This window comes from Salminus brasiliensis, chromosome 22 (genome assembly GCF_030463535.1).
Source record: "Salminus brasiliensis chromosome 22, fSalBra1.hap2, whole genome shotgun sequence".
Lineage (NCBI taxonomy): Eukaryota > Metazoa > Chordata > Actinopteri > Characiformes > Bryconidae > Salminus > Salminus brasiliensis.
Window position 1 is genome coordinate 27,900,119 of NC_132899.1, and position 18,093 is coordinate 27,918,211.

General features: G+C 41.8%; 1 protein-coding gene across 2 annotated transcripts in view; it reads right to left on the reverse strand.

The window, feature by feature from the left end:
• LOC140544525 (double C2-like domain-containing protein alpha) overlaps positions 1-17,277 on the reverse strand; it is a 49,427-nt gene extending 32,150 nt beyond the window's left edge. Inside the window, exons 1-2 of one of the 2 annotated variants that reach the window (XM_072668125.1) lie at positions 16,934-17,277; positions 2,980-3,299 (exon numbers count right to left, since the gene is read on the reverse strand). In XM_072668125.1, coding sequence (XP_072524226.1) covers positions 2,980-3,295 — 316 coding nt within the window. In that variant the 5' untranslated portion in view covers positions 3,296-3,299; positions 16,934-17,277. Of the gene's footprint in view, positions 1-2,979; positions 3,300-6,971; positions 7,001-16,933 lie in introns of those variants that run through there. The other variant, XM_072668126.1, reaches the window with a different exon arrangement.
• Between the last annotated feature and the right edge of the window lie 816 nt (positions 17,278-18,093).

Below are 18,093 nucleotides of genomic sequence, written 5' to 3' on the forward strand. Positions count from 1 at the left end.
ATGGTATGTGATCCCAATAGCTAAATTCCATTTAGAATAACCTTCTTTTCTCTGTGTTTGGCATTTTTTCATGACCATCGATTGAAAGATGGGTCCATGAGCCAATCACATCATTAGGAAGGTCAGAAATGTACAATTTATGTCATGTTCAAGTCTTGGTTGTAGAATAAAGAAATAATATACAAAAGGCATTACTGTGGTTTTATCACAGGAAAGGGTATTGTTTTGGTGGCCTACTGCTTTTCTAAAATGGTGGGCAACATAAAATATGCTAAAATAAACCAAATTTTAATTCATAAATGTATTTATTTTAAAAACATTTATAATAATCTATTGTTCCACCACACAATATAGTCCATTAGCAGTAAGCACATGAGGGTGAAAGTTTAGCTAGCTAGCATCGATAGCTATCAATGTAGCGTAGCCGCTCCGTAAACAAAATATGTTTGTGTATATTCAGTTGTTTGTTTGTTTGTAGCACTGTATTCCTCCCGTGGTTTCGCACTGTTTGGGGATAATTGATAAATACAGCAACAACAAAAAAAATGTATGACTTGAGTATTCAACTAATATATTTGTAAGTAATATTAACAATAACCATTCCTTCAACAGTCAGTGTAAACTCTGGTAGTTAACGTTAAGCAGTAACAGTAAACGTTACACTTTTACCTCAGAAGTTTCCATTTGTAACACTCTGTAGCTAACTGACTGGGTTTAAAACAGTGGTGCATTAATATGGAATTCAGAGATGTTGTGAGGTGGTCATTCATGTGCATATATTGTGTAAATTGTAACCCAATCAGATTGTTTGACCGGAACTGTCCGTTGTATAGTAAAGGATATTTCACCTGCTTTTTTCCAGTTTGGCTGTTTTCCCTAATAAATGCTGCAGCCCTCTTGCAGAAAGATTTCCCACTTCCACTTAAAGGGTCGTGTTTCTGCGGGAACGTGACGTCACTGCAGACCCTCTGCTACTTCTAGGGGTATATGCACCCTTGAGCAAATCCCAGTGAAACGCCAAGCTTTCTAGTTTGTAATTAGTTTCCAAAAAGTTTGGTTACTTATTATTCCTCCTGCACCAAACAGGCTGCAAAGCACTGCAAAACACTAGAGGGCGCCGACAAGAGAGCCCTCAGTCAATAGTGATAAAAGAAGCTAAGCATTTATCATTGTTAATGTAAAATGGTCTCTTACAATTAATACATGGATTAATGCTTATACAGGTTCATTACTTTTCTCAGCCAGCTTGCTAGCAAACACAGCTAACAACAACCAAAATACATTGTACACCACATTTTTTAACCAAATCAGTGATGAGTGAATGCTGAAATGCAAGGATTAGTGCTAAAAATGTAATCATACACAGGCATCCTACAATATTATAACCACACCGCCATAAAGGAGCACTCTAGTTCTATAATTTCAGACTGCAGTCCATCTGTTTCTCTGCATACTTTTTTATCCTCCCTTCACCCAGTTCTTCAATGGTCAGGACCTCACAGGACCACCATAGAGCAGGTATTATTTGGGTGGTGGGTTATTCTTACTGCAGGTCATTGGGGGTCATTTTCATGTTCTCTGTTTAGCGGCGTACTAAGCTTTATAAATCTCCCACCTCTGTCAGGTGCATCGTAGCAACACCGACAGCGGTTCCTCAGCCACTCAGTCATGTTATGTTCCACTGCCCATAAAGAGCTGTGCTTCTCATTGGTTGTGAAACAAATTTCTCTTAACCAATGAGAAGCACTGCTCTGTATGGACAGTGGACTATAACATGAGAAAGCTGAGAAAGAGCAGCATCTCATAAAAAGTCCTGTTCTAACAGTCTAACCTCAAAACTAACCTCAAGTTCACAGGACAACCGGCAATCCAACCAAGCTTTCTAGTTTGTAATCAGTTTACTAAAGGTTTGGTCACTTATTATTCCTCCTGCACCAAACACAGACTGCAAAACACTAGAGGGTGCCGACAAGAGATCCCTCAGTCAATAGTGAATGAAACATTAACCGTTGTTAATGTAAAATAGTCTCTTACAATTAATGCATGAACTGCTTTCAATTTTGGAAAGCTGATGATGATGAGGATGAATAATTAAAAACACAAAAGAAGGGGAGTACTTAACAGAATACTGTTGTTAGGTGTATCATAGTATGAAAATTGATGGTTATCATATTGTATACAAGTGAATTAAATAAAAATTCAACCGAACAGAGGTTCCTATTCTCAGTCAATCAATGGAGGAAATGACCAGCAGATTAATCTACAACTATAACAATCATTAGCTAGATATGTAGTTCAAAACAGGTTCATCTCATGCATAGCTTTCTCATTTTTAAAATGAATTTGTTTATTTATTTATTTTATCAAAAGGGAGATGACATACAATGATATACCGTTGCTTACTGATGCAAGCGTTGTTTATGAAGTTTATAATGATGTTTTTCATGCTGTTCTGGGGTGAGAAAGAAAGTGAATTAATCTGTTTCAAAATGACCAAATGACCAAATTCAATTTTGCACCAAACCTCCACGAGGGCCCATTTTTTTTTTAAACTCCTGGCAGCACCCTCTAGTGTCTGAGCAACTTGGAAGATATTATTAGGGGCAGTTTAGTCTGCAAATTCTCTGGCCTTCGTCAAACATGTTTAGGAACACACAAGTACAGTGTTTGACCTCTTTTTACTAAAGCGTTCCTTGACTGCGGTCTGCGGTCTTGGTATAAGAGTTTCTCGCATTTTCAAAACATCATCACCTAATTCTCAAGCACTTCATGAGCTGAAGTAGTGCTGTAGTCCAACATCACCTGGACACACAGCAATGTGGCAATACAGATCACATAACATGGCACTCTTCCCAAATGTGGTGCGTGCAACCAGTCAGACTCACTCCCTCAGTTTTCCACAAAGAAATGGTCACTTTTGCATGTGGTGCTTTGAGACAAGCCCCTCAGGAGCACTAGTACCCAGCATGTGCAACTCACTGTTGTCATCGCTGTCACAGCTGTCGATCTCAATGGATGTGTCCATGCTACTCATTACGGACAGCGTCCCTCCACCTCCGGTTGCCCCCGGAGACAGGGGGGACAGGAGCCCCCCTCCTGCGGCGCTCCCTCCTCCAGCAGGGGATGTTGCCGCCAGCTGGTTGGGCGACAGCGAATCCGAAAAGGAGGATGTAGGGGAGAGGCGAGGAAAGTAGGCAGATATTTGTCTGATTGGCCGAATGGGGCCCGGGCAGACGTTGATAGCCATGTGCTCCTGGATGGAGATGGTCATTCGCTTGCCTTTCTGTACCGTCATCTAGCTGCAAAAGCAGACAGAGAAGGATATTAGCCAACATAACAGTCCACTGGCAGGTTATTAAATGAACTTGACTAGAGGGAATCTGTTCTTGTTATCAGAGTTATCCGGTTAGCTTTATAGCGCTACTGACCTGTTACAGCGAAATCTATGTAGTATGACTGCTTATACAGGTTCATTACTTTTCTCAGCCAGCTTGCTAGTTAGCAAACATTACATTACATTACAAATACATTGTACACCACATTTTTTAACCAAATCAGTGATGAGTGAATGCTGAAATGCTAGGATTTGTGCTAAAAATTTAATCATACACAGGCATCCTACAATATTATAACCACACCGCCATAAAGGAGCACTCTAGTTCTATAATTTCAGACTGCAGTCCATCTGTTTCTCTGCATACTTTTTTATCCTCCCTTCACCCAGTTCTTCAATGGTCAGGACCTCACAAGACCACCATAGAGCAGGTAATATTTGGGTGGTGGGTCATTCTGACTGCAGGTCATTGGGGGTCATTTTCATGTTCTCTGTTTAGCGGCGTACTAAGCTTTATAAATCTCCCACCTCTGTCAGGTGCATCGTAGCAACACCGACAGCGGTTCCTCAGCCACTCGGTCATGTTATGTTCCACTGCCTATAAAGAGCAGTGCTTCTCATTGGTTGTGAAACAAATTTCTCTTAACCAATGAGAAGCACTGCTCTGTATGGACAGTGGACTATAACATGATGGAGCAGCTGAGTAAGAGCAGCATCTCATAAAAAGTCCTGTTCTAACAGTCTAACCTCAAAACTAACCTCAAGCAATAATTGTAATCAATAAATGCAACAATTGTTCAACAGTGTTCACTACACTGTTTTTTATACCTTACAACAGTTTACTCTAAGCAATTTAGTGCATTTCTATTGGTCCATTCATCCAGAATTATTAAGACAATGAACAGAGCAGCTACAGGGTTCAAACCATGGAGAAAATTAAAAATGGAGTAAAAATGGAGATACAGCAACAATATACTATATACTAAACTCCATCATGTTGACTGACCATTTCATGCAACAAAACAATCAAAAATATAACCTACACTTCTGTAAGATACAGTAATCAGTTCAGCCCCAAAGTACGAAGCTGCACCACAATAAGCAAATTAGTGAACCAATGGCCTTCCCCGCAAGTATGAGTGTGAAATATGGTAAAAAAAAAAATAGAACACTGTCAAGCTAGAAGGGACAACACAACCAATTCTGCCAATTATTTCTGTCTATACCAGAAATGACCACATCTGCAGTAATGCTAATTTCTGTTAGCCAGTCTGTCTGTCAGATGACCATTCCCACGCCATTTATCAATCTGTTTTCCTTCTGGTGAGTTAGTCTCTCTCATTGTGTGTGTGTTTTTGTGTGTCCTGAGACAAAAGAGAGAGGCATTGTTCCAAGGCTTTTTTATGCAGGCGTGAGGCGCAGTGCCAGCCTCTAGCTCCTCTTTTTTTTTTGTTTTTATTTTAGCATTGCTCATCGTTCACACCAGCCCTTCCACATTCCATAGCTCTTGGGGCTTGGGCACGTGTTACAGGCATTCCTTCAGCATTACTGTAGTGGTGTTAACAGACTAAATATATGGTGACAAACATGGGATGATACTACTTAGCTTCCTGTTTTTAAAGCTGAACTAGAGAGGTGGGGTGTCCTCAGTCTTTATGTAAACAATGCATCAACTCGTTACATAACTGACACCAACTGACCACTAATGGACTAACTGTAATGGTTACTAACTGGGCCATTCAGTAACTTCCTTTACTTTCTATGTCGGTTCAGTGTTGCTGTGACTTCTTCTGTAAAACACTGAACTTGAAATTGGCCTTGGAGTATTATCAGAGAAACACACTTGCAAAACTAGCTTAGCCTGCTCATTTGTTAACAACAACAGTTATGCTATGCAGCTAGGTAGTTGGCTTATTACTGTTCTGTGACATATTAGTAGATCAAATAATTGTCGATGCACTGCGGTTTTAGGTGTCTAAAAAAAGGTTTTGCGTTGAAATGTTTGTATATAAGTTCTGCTGTGAGTGGTCACTCGTATAACACACCCCACCTCCATCCCATCTCCCGCATACTAACAGCGACTCCCTCATACCTGCAAATTACACATTAAAAGGTGTCAAAAGTATTCACATTCATTGCTCAAGTAGAAGTGTAGATACTAGTTTAAAAGACTTCTATAGAAGTTAAAGTATCATTAAGCTTTTTCCACAAGTGTAAAAGTACTGGTTTTAGAAACTACTTAAAGTATTAAGGTGAAAGTAACGTAAGGAAAACAATGACCGAAAGCTTAGGCCGCGCCACAGGGGCCTATAGTGCACTACCCCACCTCCCCAAAACAACGGCATAATAAAATTTAGCCATAATGCCATAATGACAATATGTTCTATTAAAATGTTGAAAAATGTTGGGATGCACTAGGCTGCCTGTTGCAGATGCATACATGCCCATAGAAAATTGATGTATTTTAAATCAAATATATTAAAGGAGCATCTATGTGCACTACTGAGCATTAACATGTGTTTCATGGAGGGAAAATATGATGAGTAGTTGTCTTTAAGTATTGTAATGGCAACCGCTCTCATTCATTGAGCATCAGTTCAGTTCAGCATCCTTCAGCTCCAAGGCTGAGTGTTCACAACAGTTGGCCATATTGGTTAAATAGTTAAATACAAGACAAGCTGAGGTGAGGTAACAGCAGCCATTCTTTCTTTAGAATAGCTAGCTAATGTTATGTACCAACTAGCTAGCACTGCTGATCCAACAAAAGTATAAAATAATAATAAAAAAAAGAATACACCTTATGTCACGTCTCCAAAATAAGTTATTGCAGAGTGGGATTGCAGGGACTCTGGCAGTACGACACACTTCTGTATACAACAGTATCGAAACAGGCCCCAGGTTTGCTTAAGGAGAGACAGATGGGACAAAGTCAGGTAGAAAGATATCTTACTATCTTAATTAACCTGAATCTACGAATTAGTCTGCTGGCACTTGTTACACACCGAGTAGGGTTGTTGTGTTCCCTCAAAATGGGGAGAAGTTGGTGTGCTTTGTATTCAGGTATAATGAACTCCCACATGTTCCTAATGCCCATCACTGTGGGAACTGGGTGGTGTGCTCCATGCGCATTTACATTTTACAGACATTTTCTGCAGCATTATGCATAATGCATCGTTCCAGGCAATGGGGAGTCAACCAGGAAAAAGAAAAAAAGAAAAAACATCTGTGCGTGGGTGTGTGTGATGATAAATATCTTCATATGATCCTTTTCATAAGCCATTTACACACTTGTTCCACAAGCCCAGGATTTACAGTGGATATGATTTCAGTGGCTTTGGCAGACTGGACCATGATGTCTTGCCAATCCGTCTGAAAGGCGCAGCGTCCTCAACAAACCACACGTCCAGTATTACTCTCCTGGACGAGGATGCACAGAGTAGTAGACTACGATTTTATTCATTTTAAACATAACAGTCAGACTATGTAATGTCCCTAAGAGCAGCTTAGTAAACACAGCATGTTCAGTGATTACTTTATATTCCGTTATCAGTCTCTATTTGACAACAACCTTGAAAGGCCTCGACTTCCTGATTCCTTGCTATTCTGATGTGTTAAATGTTTGATCAATGCTCCATACCTGTCTCCACAGCACAGCACAGTCATGCTGCTGCATTCTGGATCAGCTGAAAGACGGTGGTACAGAGAGGAGGACTCGCCAGATAGCTCCAAGTCTTGAGATGACAACTGAACATACAACTAGGTGGACTTCTTACAGAGCAATGGTTGAGTTCTTGAAATGCTGTAGGCAAAGAACTTGCATGACTGAGTCAAGTTTAAACTGAGCTGAAATCGATAACTGGCCATCCAGAGTTCCAGGATGTGGAACTATTAGTTGAGTGTCATTGGCATAACGGTGGTAGGAAAAAAATAAGATATTATACAGCCAGGAGAGCAAGTACAAAGGTAGAAGAGAAGCGGGCCCAGTACTGAGCCTTAAGGCACACAGATGGAGAGTCTGCATGTTAATTGATTATTTCATTGATTAGCTCGCCCACATTGGGCCTGCAGGTATTTTGTGTGGATTTGCCCCACAGGTGCATGTTCGCTGAGTATGGTAACTCACCTAGCTGAGTAAGGAGCTTCACCTAGTTTTACTTTCAAATTACGGTTATTGACGAAATTACGGTTGTTCGTTTGCCCAACTTAGACCAAATTGGCCCCCGGGTCGACTTTGCATATTTAAGATTGCTCTGAAAGGCTTCGTTAGGTCATGAGTAATTTATTATACAGTGCATAAAAATATTCTGTTCTAACAACACTTCAAGGTTCAGCCCTTAGGGGGGGAGAGGGGACATAATTTCTGCCATCAGTGGCTCTCCAGTGAGTTGTCTGAGGTGTCTACTTCATCAAAAATTCAATTTACGCAGTTGTACCCTCTAAGCTAGAAGTCATCCCTGCACAGAGTTGAATATATACTGTCTGTTGTATGGTGTATACAAATCCAGCTTCATGCAGCCACACCGGCCCTTTGTGGATAACACTGGACACCGCGGGGTAGTGTATCCCTACAACGTTATATAGCCTGATAGTGGCTGCAGTGGCTGCTATTACAGCCAATACTAGGCTTAGTTCTTAAAGGGTTCAACTTCTCTGTCGGACGGGGTGTTTTACATGGGGAGGTAGAGTAATGTCAATTTACTACAGGATGTCTGTAAAATTGATGACCGATTTATATGGGATAAGGAATCTTGGCATAAATGGCTGAGTGGGGAGTGCTGAGCTTTTCAATTTACACACTGCTGTTACCTCCAAAAAACATGGATGTGCCATCAGTGTTGAGGAGTCATTTGGATTTGACTGAGGTTTTGCACAGACTTTAACGACATTTGTGCCATTCACAACCAAATTAAATGCTTCCCCGAGCGCCTCCATACTTGGGAAAAGTCTCAAAAGCTTCTTTTTCACTGGATCTGACAGAACATTTACCAACATGTTGATTCGCATGGGATTAATATAACCTGAGGTTGTTTTATGGCACGTTTTGCAGAAAGTAAAAGGCAAAGAAATGTACTGTCCTAAAACAATTGATGGACGGTACATTCAGACGGGACTAAAATCACAGAGAAACTCAATAATAGTAATGATAACAATACCCCAAGAAATGTAAAAAGAAAATTATGCAAAAGTGCATGCAAATGTCCAATCCACAACTACACAAAACCATTCAATGGCTTCGCTTACATCTACACCACTGACACAATCACAATTTATAAAAATCTGTAGAACTTCCCTTGAAGTAAACAGGCTTGCTTTTGTGGTCCATGACTCTTAGCAAGTTAGCAATACTTGAGGTTGCTAAACAACTCGAAGCAAATGAAGGGGAATTGAACCCTCGTTTTAAGCAAATGTCTGAAATCAGAACTCAACTTCCATTTTATGCCCAAGTCTGTGAATGGACTTTATTATTAATGAGGCCTCAGCTCTATTTCAGCTGACATAGATCTGTTGTGGAGAGGGCACTGGCACCCTGAAGAGTGCCGGTCGCAGCAGGGAACAGCTCATCTGGTCCCAAACTGTGTAACAGACAAAAACCTCTGGTCTGAAAAGGAGGATCTCACTGGTGGGAAAAGGTAACAAGGGCTTCTCTACACAGAAGATTTACAACAATTGCTAGAGACAGGGCTTAATGTGTGGCACAGCCAGCTGGATCCAGGCTGGCTCCTCTCAGAACATGTAGAATCACAATTAAACTTGCTTCATCTAAAGTGTAGCAAGGGCTGACAAGTATGTTTTCACTATATTGTCCTCTACCAAATAACTGAACACAGTACCGTAAAGGAATAGATTTTTTGTCATTTAACCCTTTCCTGTACTGGTTTGCCCAGAGTGCGCTGTCTTAGAATGAGGGCTGCTGCAGTTCTGTAGCATTCTGTAACTTCAGAACTATTGAAGGTCGACAATTCTGCCTTATTGGGATGCGCTGTATGTTGTGGAAAGACTAATTGGTGGGTTTGATGAATGAATAGAAATAAAGATGGATGTTGAGTCACATTAGAAGCTGACTGCTCAGATCCCATGGAAGAAACCCTGAGAAGTCCTGAGAGACATACTGTCATTTACGGAATATTGACTGAAAGGTCAGCTCTAGTGAGGGACAAACCCTGACCCTGATAAATAAATAAATAAAATAATGTGCGAAGCTTCATCACTCCAGAGAACACAAGAAGTCCCACTGTTTAGCAGTCTAGCTCCATGCTAGGAGCTTTAAATCTCTAAAGCTGATGTTTGGCATTGGGCATGGTGACCTTAGGCTCATGTATGGCTACTTCACAACTTCCCATTGGCAAGGCTGTCTTCACTAATTGGTAGGCGTATCTAGACAGTGAAGGTGGAAGGAACCCAATCATAGGGCAAATGGAAAAAGGTTGACTTGTAGGCCTGAACACCTTTCTCTAGAAGGTTTCCTTTGCTTGTTCACAAAGAATTGTAGTTGTATTCCATGGGCAATAAGGGAATCTCCTCACACACATTAGTGTCCTGTTTCTTACACAGGTCAGACTGAGCAGGCCTGTGGCTTATTGCAAATTCCAGAGGCCATCCTTGAGTGGTCTCAGCCGATAACTGCATTCGCCTTCTGTACATACTGCACTCATCAACAGTGAGAGGAAGCCCCGTTAGCAGCTTGTCAGTGTGAATCTCAGTCAGTTACAGAGCTGGACACAGACGGAGTCTTGTGGGTCAGTCAACGCTGGTAAATCTGGCAGAGGTCAAAAGGGCAGGACAATGCACACGGCTATCTGCTCTGACCTAGTATGTCATCATGTCCGTGTGAACTGGCTCTTTTGAGAAAAAAGTATTAGCTGACATGGTTTGCAAGCAATGATTGACCTGACTGTTCGGGAAAAAATTAAATCGGTCTCGATCAAGGGAGTCACAACAGGCTAGTCACAAGTATGAGTTTTTCTTGCCACTTTCCATGGTAAAGTGAGGGCGTCTGCAAATGGAACACTGTAGCTGTCTGACAGCCACTTTGTCTTGAAGATGTTCTTGCTGGTTCACGCAGAGACTAGCTCTAGAGGCTAGCTCTAGAGGCTAACTCTAAAAGTAATATTTTGACTCATTAGCGGTCATATTGAGCCGGCTGTACTTTTGGGGAAGGGATGGAAGAACAGATGGTGACTAAAAGCTTGAATGAAAAGACTTTCAACAAATTACTTGGAGCAGGTAGTATCCCTGTAAGCGATTGCTGTGACAAGTGAACGAGGCACAGCAAGGAAAAAAAAAAACATTATGCTTTTTTCAGCAGATGGGGGAAAAGACTTACAGTGCAAACAATTAAGACACCTCCATTACGACTAATGGAGGTGTCTTAATTTCTTTCTGACCTTCGAAAACCTTGGAAGGACAATACCACAAATAGTGTGTTTAAAGCCTTGACTTGATTGGAAGCACAACAACGTCCAGGGTCACTTGCCCTCAATTACCTCGAAAGTTCGTTGTTTTTATGGTCTGCAAATCCTGCCTCTGTGGAATGGCTCTACATAATTACACATGCATGAGGCAGTCTGGACATTTCAGAACCATCAACCGTGGACCATTTATCAGGCTCACTACATAGAGCCCATTGAGAAAGATAACAGTGTCTCAAGGTAATTAGCCATACGTTAACTGATATGGTATCACTTAATCTTTTGTCCAAAATGGGGGAAGCTGGCAAGGTGACTATGTATCCCTTCCAATCATCACTTCGCTTAGACTCGCTAGACTATGAGGTACGAAGTGGATTTGTCCATCATTTCTGAGAGAGAAGTCAAGATCCACAGCATTTCCGTTTGCCAAAAACACATTCTGTTTACACTGATCTTAAATGTGCATCAGATCCGCCCCTGACCACCTCTGAATGTGGTTTCAGTGATCCGATCGTAATCCGATCACAATGTGCCTTGGAGGTGTTTCACCAAAAATTTGGTGCCAGATGTAAACAGGCTCCTAGACTATGTGTTCAGATTGCCGTCGCCTTTGCTCGCTTGATCTCACTGGTGGCCAAAGTAATAATGGAAATGTGAGTACACAGACTAGAGAACATCACTTCTTATAGACTACAACATTTCTAGAACAGACAAGCTGGTAAGAAAAGTAAAGTTGGCTAACAGGCTAGCAGGCCCCTATGTCAGACAATAGGTTAATTATGATCTCGTTCTCATGCCTTGGTAGGTTGGGATACAGCCTGATTTTCTCATTCCCATGTCTTATTACATTTACATTTAAGAATAAACTCAGCTAGTTTGAATAGACTAATAATTCAAAGATACCTCTAAGTATAAGGAGCTCACTCTGCTATTCGCCCCAGTATTCTCGGAAGAGGAGGGTCTCCAGTCTGCGTTTGAAGACAGCGAGCGACTCGGCCGTTCGGAAACCCAGGGGAAGCTCGTTCCACCACTTTGGTGGAACCAAAAGCCTGGACACTTGTCTTCCATGGATTTTGGAGGATGGCGGGTTGAGCCGAGCCGTACTTGAAGCTCAAAGGGCTCTTGGGCTTTTGACCATTGCCATCAAGTACGGAGGGGCTGGTCCGTTCTTGGCTTTGTAGGCCAGCCTCAGGGTTTCGAATCTGATGAGCAGGCTACAGGAAGCTAGTGAAGAGAGAATGCAGCAGTGGAGTGAATGAAGTGGCTGAATTTAGAAAGGTTAAAGACGACCCGTGCCGCTGCATTCTGGATGAGTTGCAGAGGCCTGATGGTGCGCCAGAAGACCAGCCAGAAGAGAGTTGCAGTAGTCAAGCCTTGAAGTGACGAGAGACTGAACGAGCACCTGGGCGGCATTCTCTAGAGAGGAAGGGTCGAATTCTCCTTATTATTGTTCTAATGCTTTATTAAGATGAGTTCTGCCTTAATGAGCTCGTTCCAGTGCCTTACCTAGTCAGAATAAAACTTTATAGAATAAAAGTTCTCATTCCTATACTTTACTATGTCATGGCTTAATGACCTCGTCCCCATGTCTTACTAAATTGGTGTACGGCTTCATTATGTCATTTCCATGAATTACTAAAACAGAGTATGGCTTATTATCTTGACTGAGCTACCTCATGCTATGCTACAAGTCAGGTTACAACTTAGTAACCCAACTCCACATCTCACTATCAGGTGTCAGTATAAATCTGATTTAGCTGTTTGTACTTAGTCTACAAATCTGATCTACACAACAAATTAGATTTGGCCTGCAGTCTAAAGAAAGCCTTAGCGTTCATAGCGTTGCTCTGCTGGTGTCTACCAGTTTTTATTCAGAGGCAACACTCTCAAAAAAAGAAATCTCAAAACTACAGGATTTATTTAAGAAGTTATTTCGTATCACCATAATCATAATGAGTGTCATGGTTACTAAAGATGGTAACCATCACAGTGATGCTAATGCAGTCTGAATGGCAGTCTGTAGCACAAGTACTCAACACTGACCACCACCTCAAAAATGCTTGGTTTATTAAGCGTCTCATGTGACAAAACCATCCCAACAAACCTTTTCTTGTGAAAAAATGGAGGAATGTAAACAATCACCCCTCTGCCTCTCTTAGTCATTTCTGATTCCACTCATCCTCCTTGCTGCGTCGCTTCCCTCTACACGCTTATTTAGTCTCTTATAATCTCTCCCTTTTTTATTGCACAACGCTCGTTCAGCATCTTCATCACCTGTTAGACTCTTCGCAGAGTCGCCTTCCTTTTATTTCTTTTTTTGTTTCTGTCTTTTACTAATTATGTAAAGCTGCTTTGTGATGACAACAGTTGTAAAAAGCGCTATACAAATAAATTTGACTTGACTTGAGTAGACTTTTTGCGTTACAGCTGTGCTTCCAAACTAATCCCTGGATAATCTACAATTAGGGCAGTGGAGTGGAAGTGGACGAAGGATCTGCAACATAAGATTCCAGAGTTGAGGCAGCATGAAGACTTAAAACTCAATATGTACAAAGTCCAAATGTTTGTGGACACCCCTCTTCTAAAGCAAGCGCTCAGCTAGCAATATAATAGTAACCACCTAGCAACAAAAAACACCACAGCAGCAACCTGGAAAACCATAGCAAAGCAACACCCCAGCAATCACTAAGCAACTCCATAGGAACCATTTAACAACCACTTAGCAACACCCTAGATACAGCAACCATGTAACGAGATATAGCAACCATTTAACAATCACTTAGCATCCTCTATAGATACCACATAGCAACCACCTAGCAACACTATAACACCCATCTAACAACCACTTGGCAACACCATAGCAACCACCTGAGATATCATAGCAGCCATTTAGTAATATAATAGCAACTGCCGAGCAGCACCACAGTAACACCCTAGAAACCACCTGGTTATATCATAGCAACCATCTAGCAACATAATAGCAACCCCATAGTCACCAAAACAACCCCGCATCAGCCACCTGGGATATCATAGCAACCACATAGCAACGCACCAACACCCACTAAGCAACTCTATAGCGACCACTTAGCAACAACATAGCAACCAATAGGAAAATCACAGCAAGCATCTAGCAATATAATGGCAACCACGTAGTAACTACCAAAAAACCCTTCATCAGCCACCTGGGATATCATGGTAACCACATAGCAACATCCCAGCACTCACTAAGCAACTCTATAGTAACCCCTGAGCAACGCTCTAGCACCTACTTAGCAACACCAAAGCAACCACCAGGGAAATCATAGCAAGCATCTAGCAATATAATACCGATCGCTAAGCAACACTACAGCACCAATCTAGCAACCACACTCCAGAAACCACCTGGGATGTTATAGCAACCATGTATCAATAAAATGCCTAAAAGTGGGAACCATTTAAGCTGCTCACACAATGTACATTTTCTTTAGAACCTGCACTTTTCAATTCAATTAATATTATTATTATTATTATTATTATTATTAACGTGACATTGACATTTCATGTTTTGCCCATCTATTCACTAAAGTTCTTTGTGCAACGATCATCTTTTGTTGACTAGTTTTAGCTAATCTATCCACACCTGTCTCTATTGTAATCAGCTGAACCATAGATACTGCTTTACATTCCTCCTGAACGCTGCTAATCATACAGTTCAGTTCCTCCATTCAGGAAAAACCTTCCGACTGTAATTTGCAAATATTGCCGCTGATGTAGTTTGCAATATTTCCCCTCATAACAGCTAAAGTCTCACTCATCTACAACCGCCACATCAGCCCTGCCAATTATGCAGCAGTATTTTTAGAAGACAACTGCGAGAAAGAGAGCGAGAGACAAATACGCCCGTAGAGCCTGGTTGTGGTGCGTTTTGCTCCTAATTATACACATGACTCAAGTGTGTATGTGTGTGGGCATGTATGTGTGTGTGTGTGTGTATATGTGTGTGTGTTTGTTTAAGTAGGTTGGTGTACAAGACCATGACTGACCGCATGGGGAAGTTGCTGACCAAACAACACATGCTAGCGTGACGAACAACAATGAAGGAGCTTATTGAAGGTGACGGGCAGGAAAACAGGTGAAGAAACAGAGCTCTGAAGTCCGGAGACGCAAGACAGGTGTGCCGGACGCCCCAAATGGACAAAGAAAGAGGAAACTGGCAAGAGACACCAGTCACCAGTTTAGCACCCAGTAATGTTACAGGGCCGATACCAGCAGAAAACCTTAGGTTCTGGTTGCATCAACAGGGCTTATAGTTTAGGGATGCTTTGCTGCTTTAGGCCGACTGGCCGGCTTGCCGTATTGACGGAACCTTGAGTTCTACTCTCTCCTCCTGATCACATTCCCTTTCAAATTTGTGAGAATGCATTTGTTATTCCAAATAATATTGATATTATTGGGAATTCTACTTTTCAATGGTGTGCCATTGGTCCTCCAGTCCTCTAAAACAGGTCACTCTACAAGAGGACCGATTCTGGGCTTGTTTGAGGGGCGGGGCTCATTATCACTGGTTTGCTTTCATACAGAAGAACTCAATTCGAACCGTCACTTCTTGGCAGGAATTTCTATGAAACGGTAAGGCGTAGGTTCATCCGTTTATTGCTTTTCCTTATTTTTCTTAGATACAAATACTCAGCCAGTGAAGAACAGCTCTTCCTGGAGTCATGGCGTTTCACTGTGCAGGGACACCTGCAAACAAGGAGCCGTTCTCCTAGTCCACTTGGTGGGAGGACTGCAGATTGGTGCTCTGGGCTGCTCCCAGGCTTGAAAACAGCTTTCACACTTGACCTACCGAACTTGTGGAGAAAACGGACTTGCGTCCAGAAAAAAAAAGCTTTGATGTGAAAATGCCTTAAGTTGCTGTAAGATATAGCATGGGGTGGGCATGTTCCAACATATCCCGCAGGTAAGTGGCACACATGTACCAGACTGCCTTTGTACCGGGCTACGTCCACATACCCGGCCATCTAAAGAAGTTGTTGGACCTTGCTAGGTTTATCCATTGCTCCAAGGGCCAGCTGAGTTTCTAATGTATGTGTTTTTAATGGTGGACAGGGGTTAGCATGGGCACTGGTCTGGTCTGTGGCTACGCAGTCCCATATGCAGCAGGGTTTAACCAAAACTATATAAAAAATAAATAAATAAATAGAAATACTACACAATAAGATATAGTATTACAAAAAATAAATAAATAATGAATAATAACAACATGAAATGTATCCTATGATTACTGTAGTAAATGATGTAGTTCTGCCAGTACGATTGAGCACACACTATATTGATTCAAATGGTCCTACACAAATACACACACATACTTAGTCAGGTTATTGCACTGTGCTGACTGTAAGCATATTGTTGCATCAAGATTTATTTATTTATTTATTTATGATACTAATGACAAAATCTCTCTTTTCACTAAAAGTGAAACTTCATTTCTTTATCAACAATCAAACGGTAACCAAAAATGTTAAATTATTCCATCTGAACTGCCCTTTTTTAACATTCAAATTAACCACTGCTAAACAGAGAGTCATATCAGGTTAAGGGGAATTCCACTGTTGTTTTAAAAGTGCTGCATAAATAAATGGTTAAGATGTAAACAAAATCATTCAGGGTGGCTTTAGTGTGAAATGCTCAGTTCTAGAGAAACTCAGAGCAAGAATTGCTCATGCTGGTGGTGAATGAAACCAGACGTCTGAAGAGTTTAGTGCCTCTAAAAGCTCCCTTGCAGAGAGAGTCATTACACTAAATGAATTCACTGATTCATGCATAAGGCACAGTTTTACATTAGGTTTGACAAGATTGAACAACGCATTAAAAATATTTTACATTCATCCATGGCGTAAGGATACATGCAGGGTGTTGTCGCCAAAATAGTCCGCAAAGAATTTTTTTTTTAAGATTTGTCTTTTGTCATCATACATGAAATTCAAAAGACACGTGTTGGTTCACCGGTGGGTTTAGATTGTAAATAAAATATGCATTTTGCTCAGTTGATACAATTCTCTACAATGAATTTCACAGCAAACCCCCACGCTGAATGACTGTTCACATTTCAAAGAATCTCAGTCCCCTTTAACAGTTAAAAAGCACAGGGCAAAAAGAAAATCTAAGCAATAAAGCCAAGCCTGAAATGCACAAGAGGGTCTGCTCTTACCTGTGTGATAGCCCGAGCGTAAAAGTTCTCATAAACGGCCAGAATCCTGCCCAAGACGGACGGGGATTAACAGGTGGGAAGAAGGGAAGCGGAATGCGAGAGAGGGATGAGTGAGCAAGAAAGAGAGCGAGCAAGCGCAAGAGAGAGAGAGAGAGAGAGAGAGAGAGAGAGAGAGAGAGAGATAAAGATGTAAAGCTGTGGTCGCCTCTACGCAGCCTTCACCCAGCTTCAGCATCTATAATTCAGGTGGAGCTAAACATGAAGAGATGTTGGAGAGAGCAAGAGATACTGAGGAAAGAGATGAACGACCAGCTATAAGAAATTAAAAGTGCAAGTGAAAAGAGGGGGAGGAGCAAAAGAGGTGTGTGTGTGTGTGGGGGGGGGGGGGGCAAAAGGGGCCGTCTCAAGAGTGGAGAGAGATTCCTGGAGAGTGTATGTGATGCATCTGATGTTATGACTGCGATTATCTCTCTTTCCTTGTTTTTCCTCTCCCCGTCCCTCTCTCACTCACTCACTCTCTCTCTTCCTCCCTCCCCCTTTGCTCTCTCGCCCACTGCAGCACTGTGAGACTAACACGGTCGTGCACCGTCTTTCAGCTTCACTCTCATAAACACACACTGTAGACTGACACTGGCAAATTAAAAGGGATAATTCTCCTGACTGATCAAGTGTACACAGTTGCCGCCTTTTCCCCTGAATGTAGCGGATCAGCTCAGGCACTCTTGCTACTTTGGTTTTGCGCTGGTGCTTCAAGGTAATGTACAACAGTTACCAGTTGGCGGCATGACCAAAAATGACATTTGGGTAGTGGGCTCTGAGTGGTCTAGCGGACTAAGGCGCTGCAGCCGGAGCCTGAGAGAGCATAGTTGGCCTTGCTCTCTGCAGTTGGGTAGATAGCTCTCATCCAGTGTCATCAGAGATCAGCTTTGTCATGAAGGGATGTAGCTGGTCCACAGTGATGTTTAAGTTTGGGTGGCACGTGTCAAATTAATGTCCACATGAATTACCGGACCCAGGGTTTCATCACACATCACCCAGCTGGAAGCACATCTTGACTGCTTCATTTAAAATCAGGGCACAAGCTTTAATTGGTCACTAGCTTAATTAGTAGCATTGTAGCTCCAGCGCAAAAATATACCTTGACTGACTAGGTGAGAAAG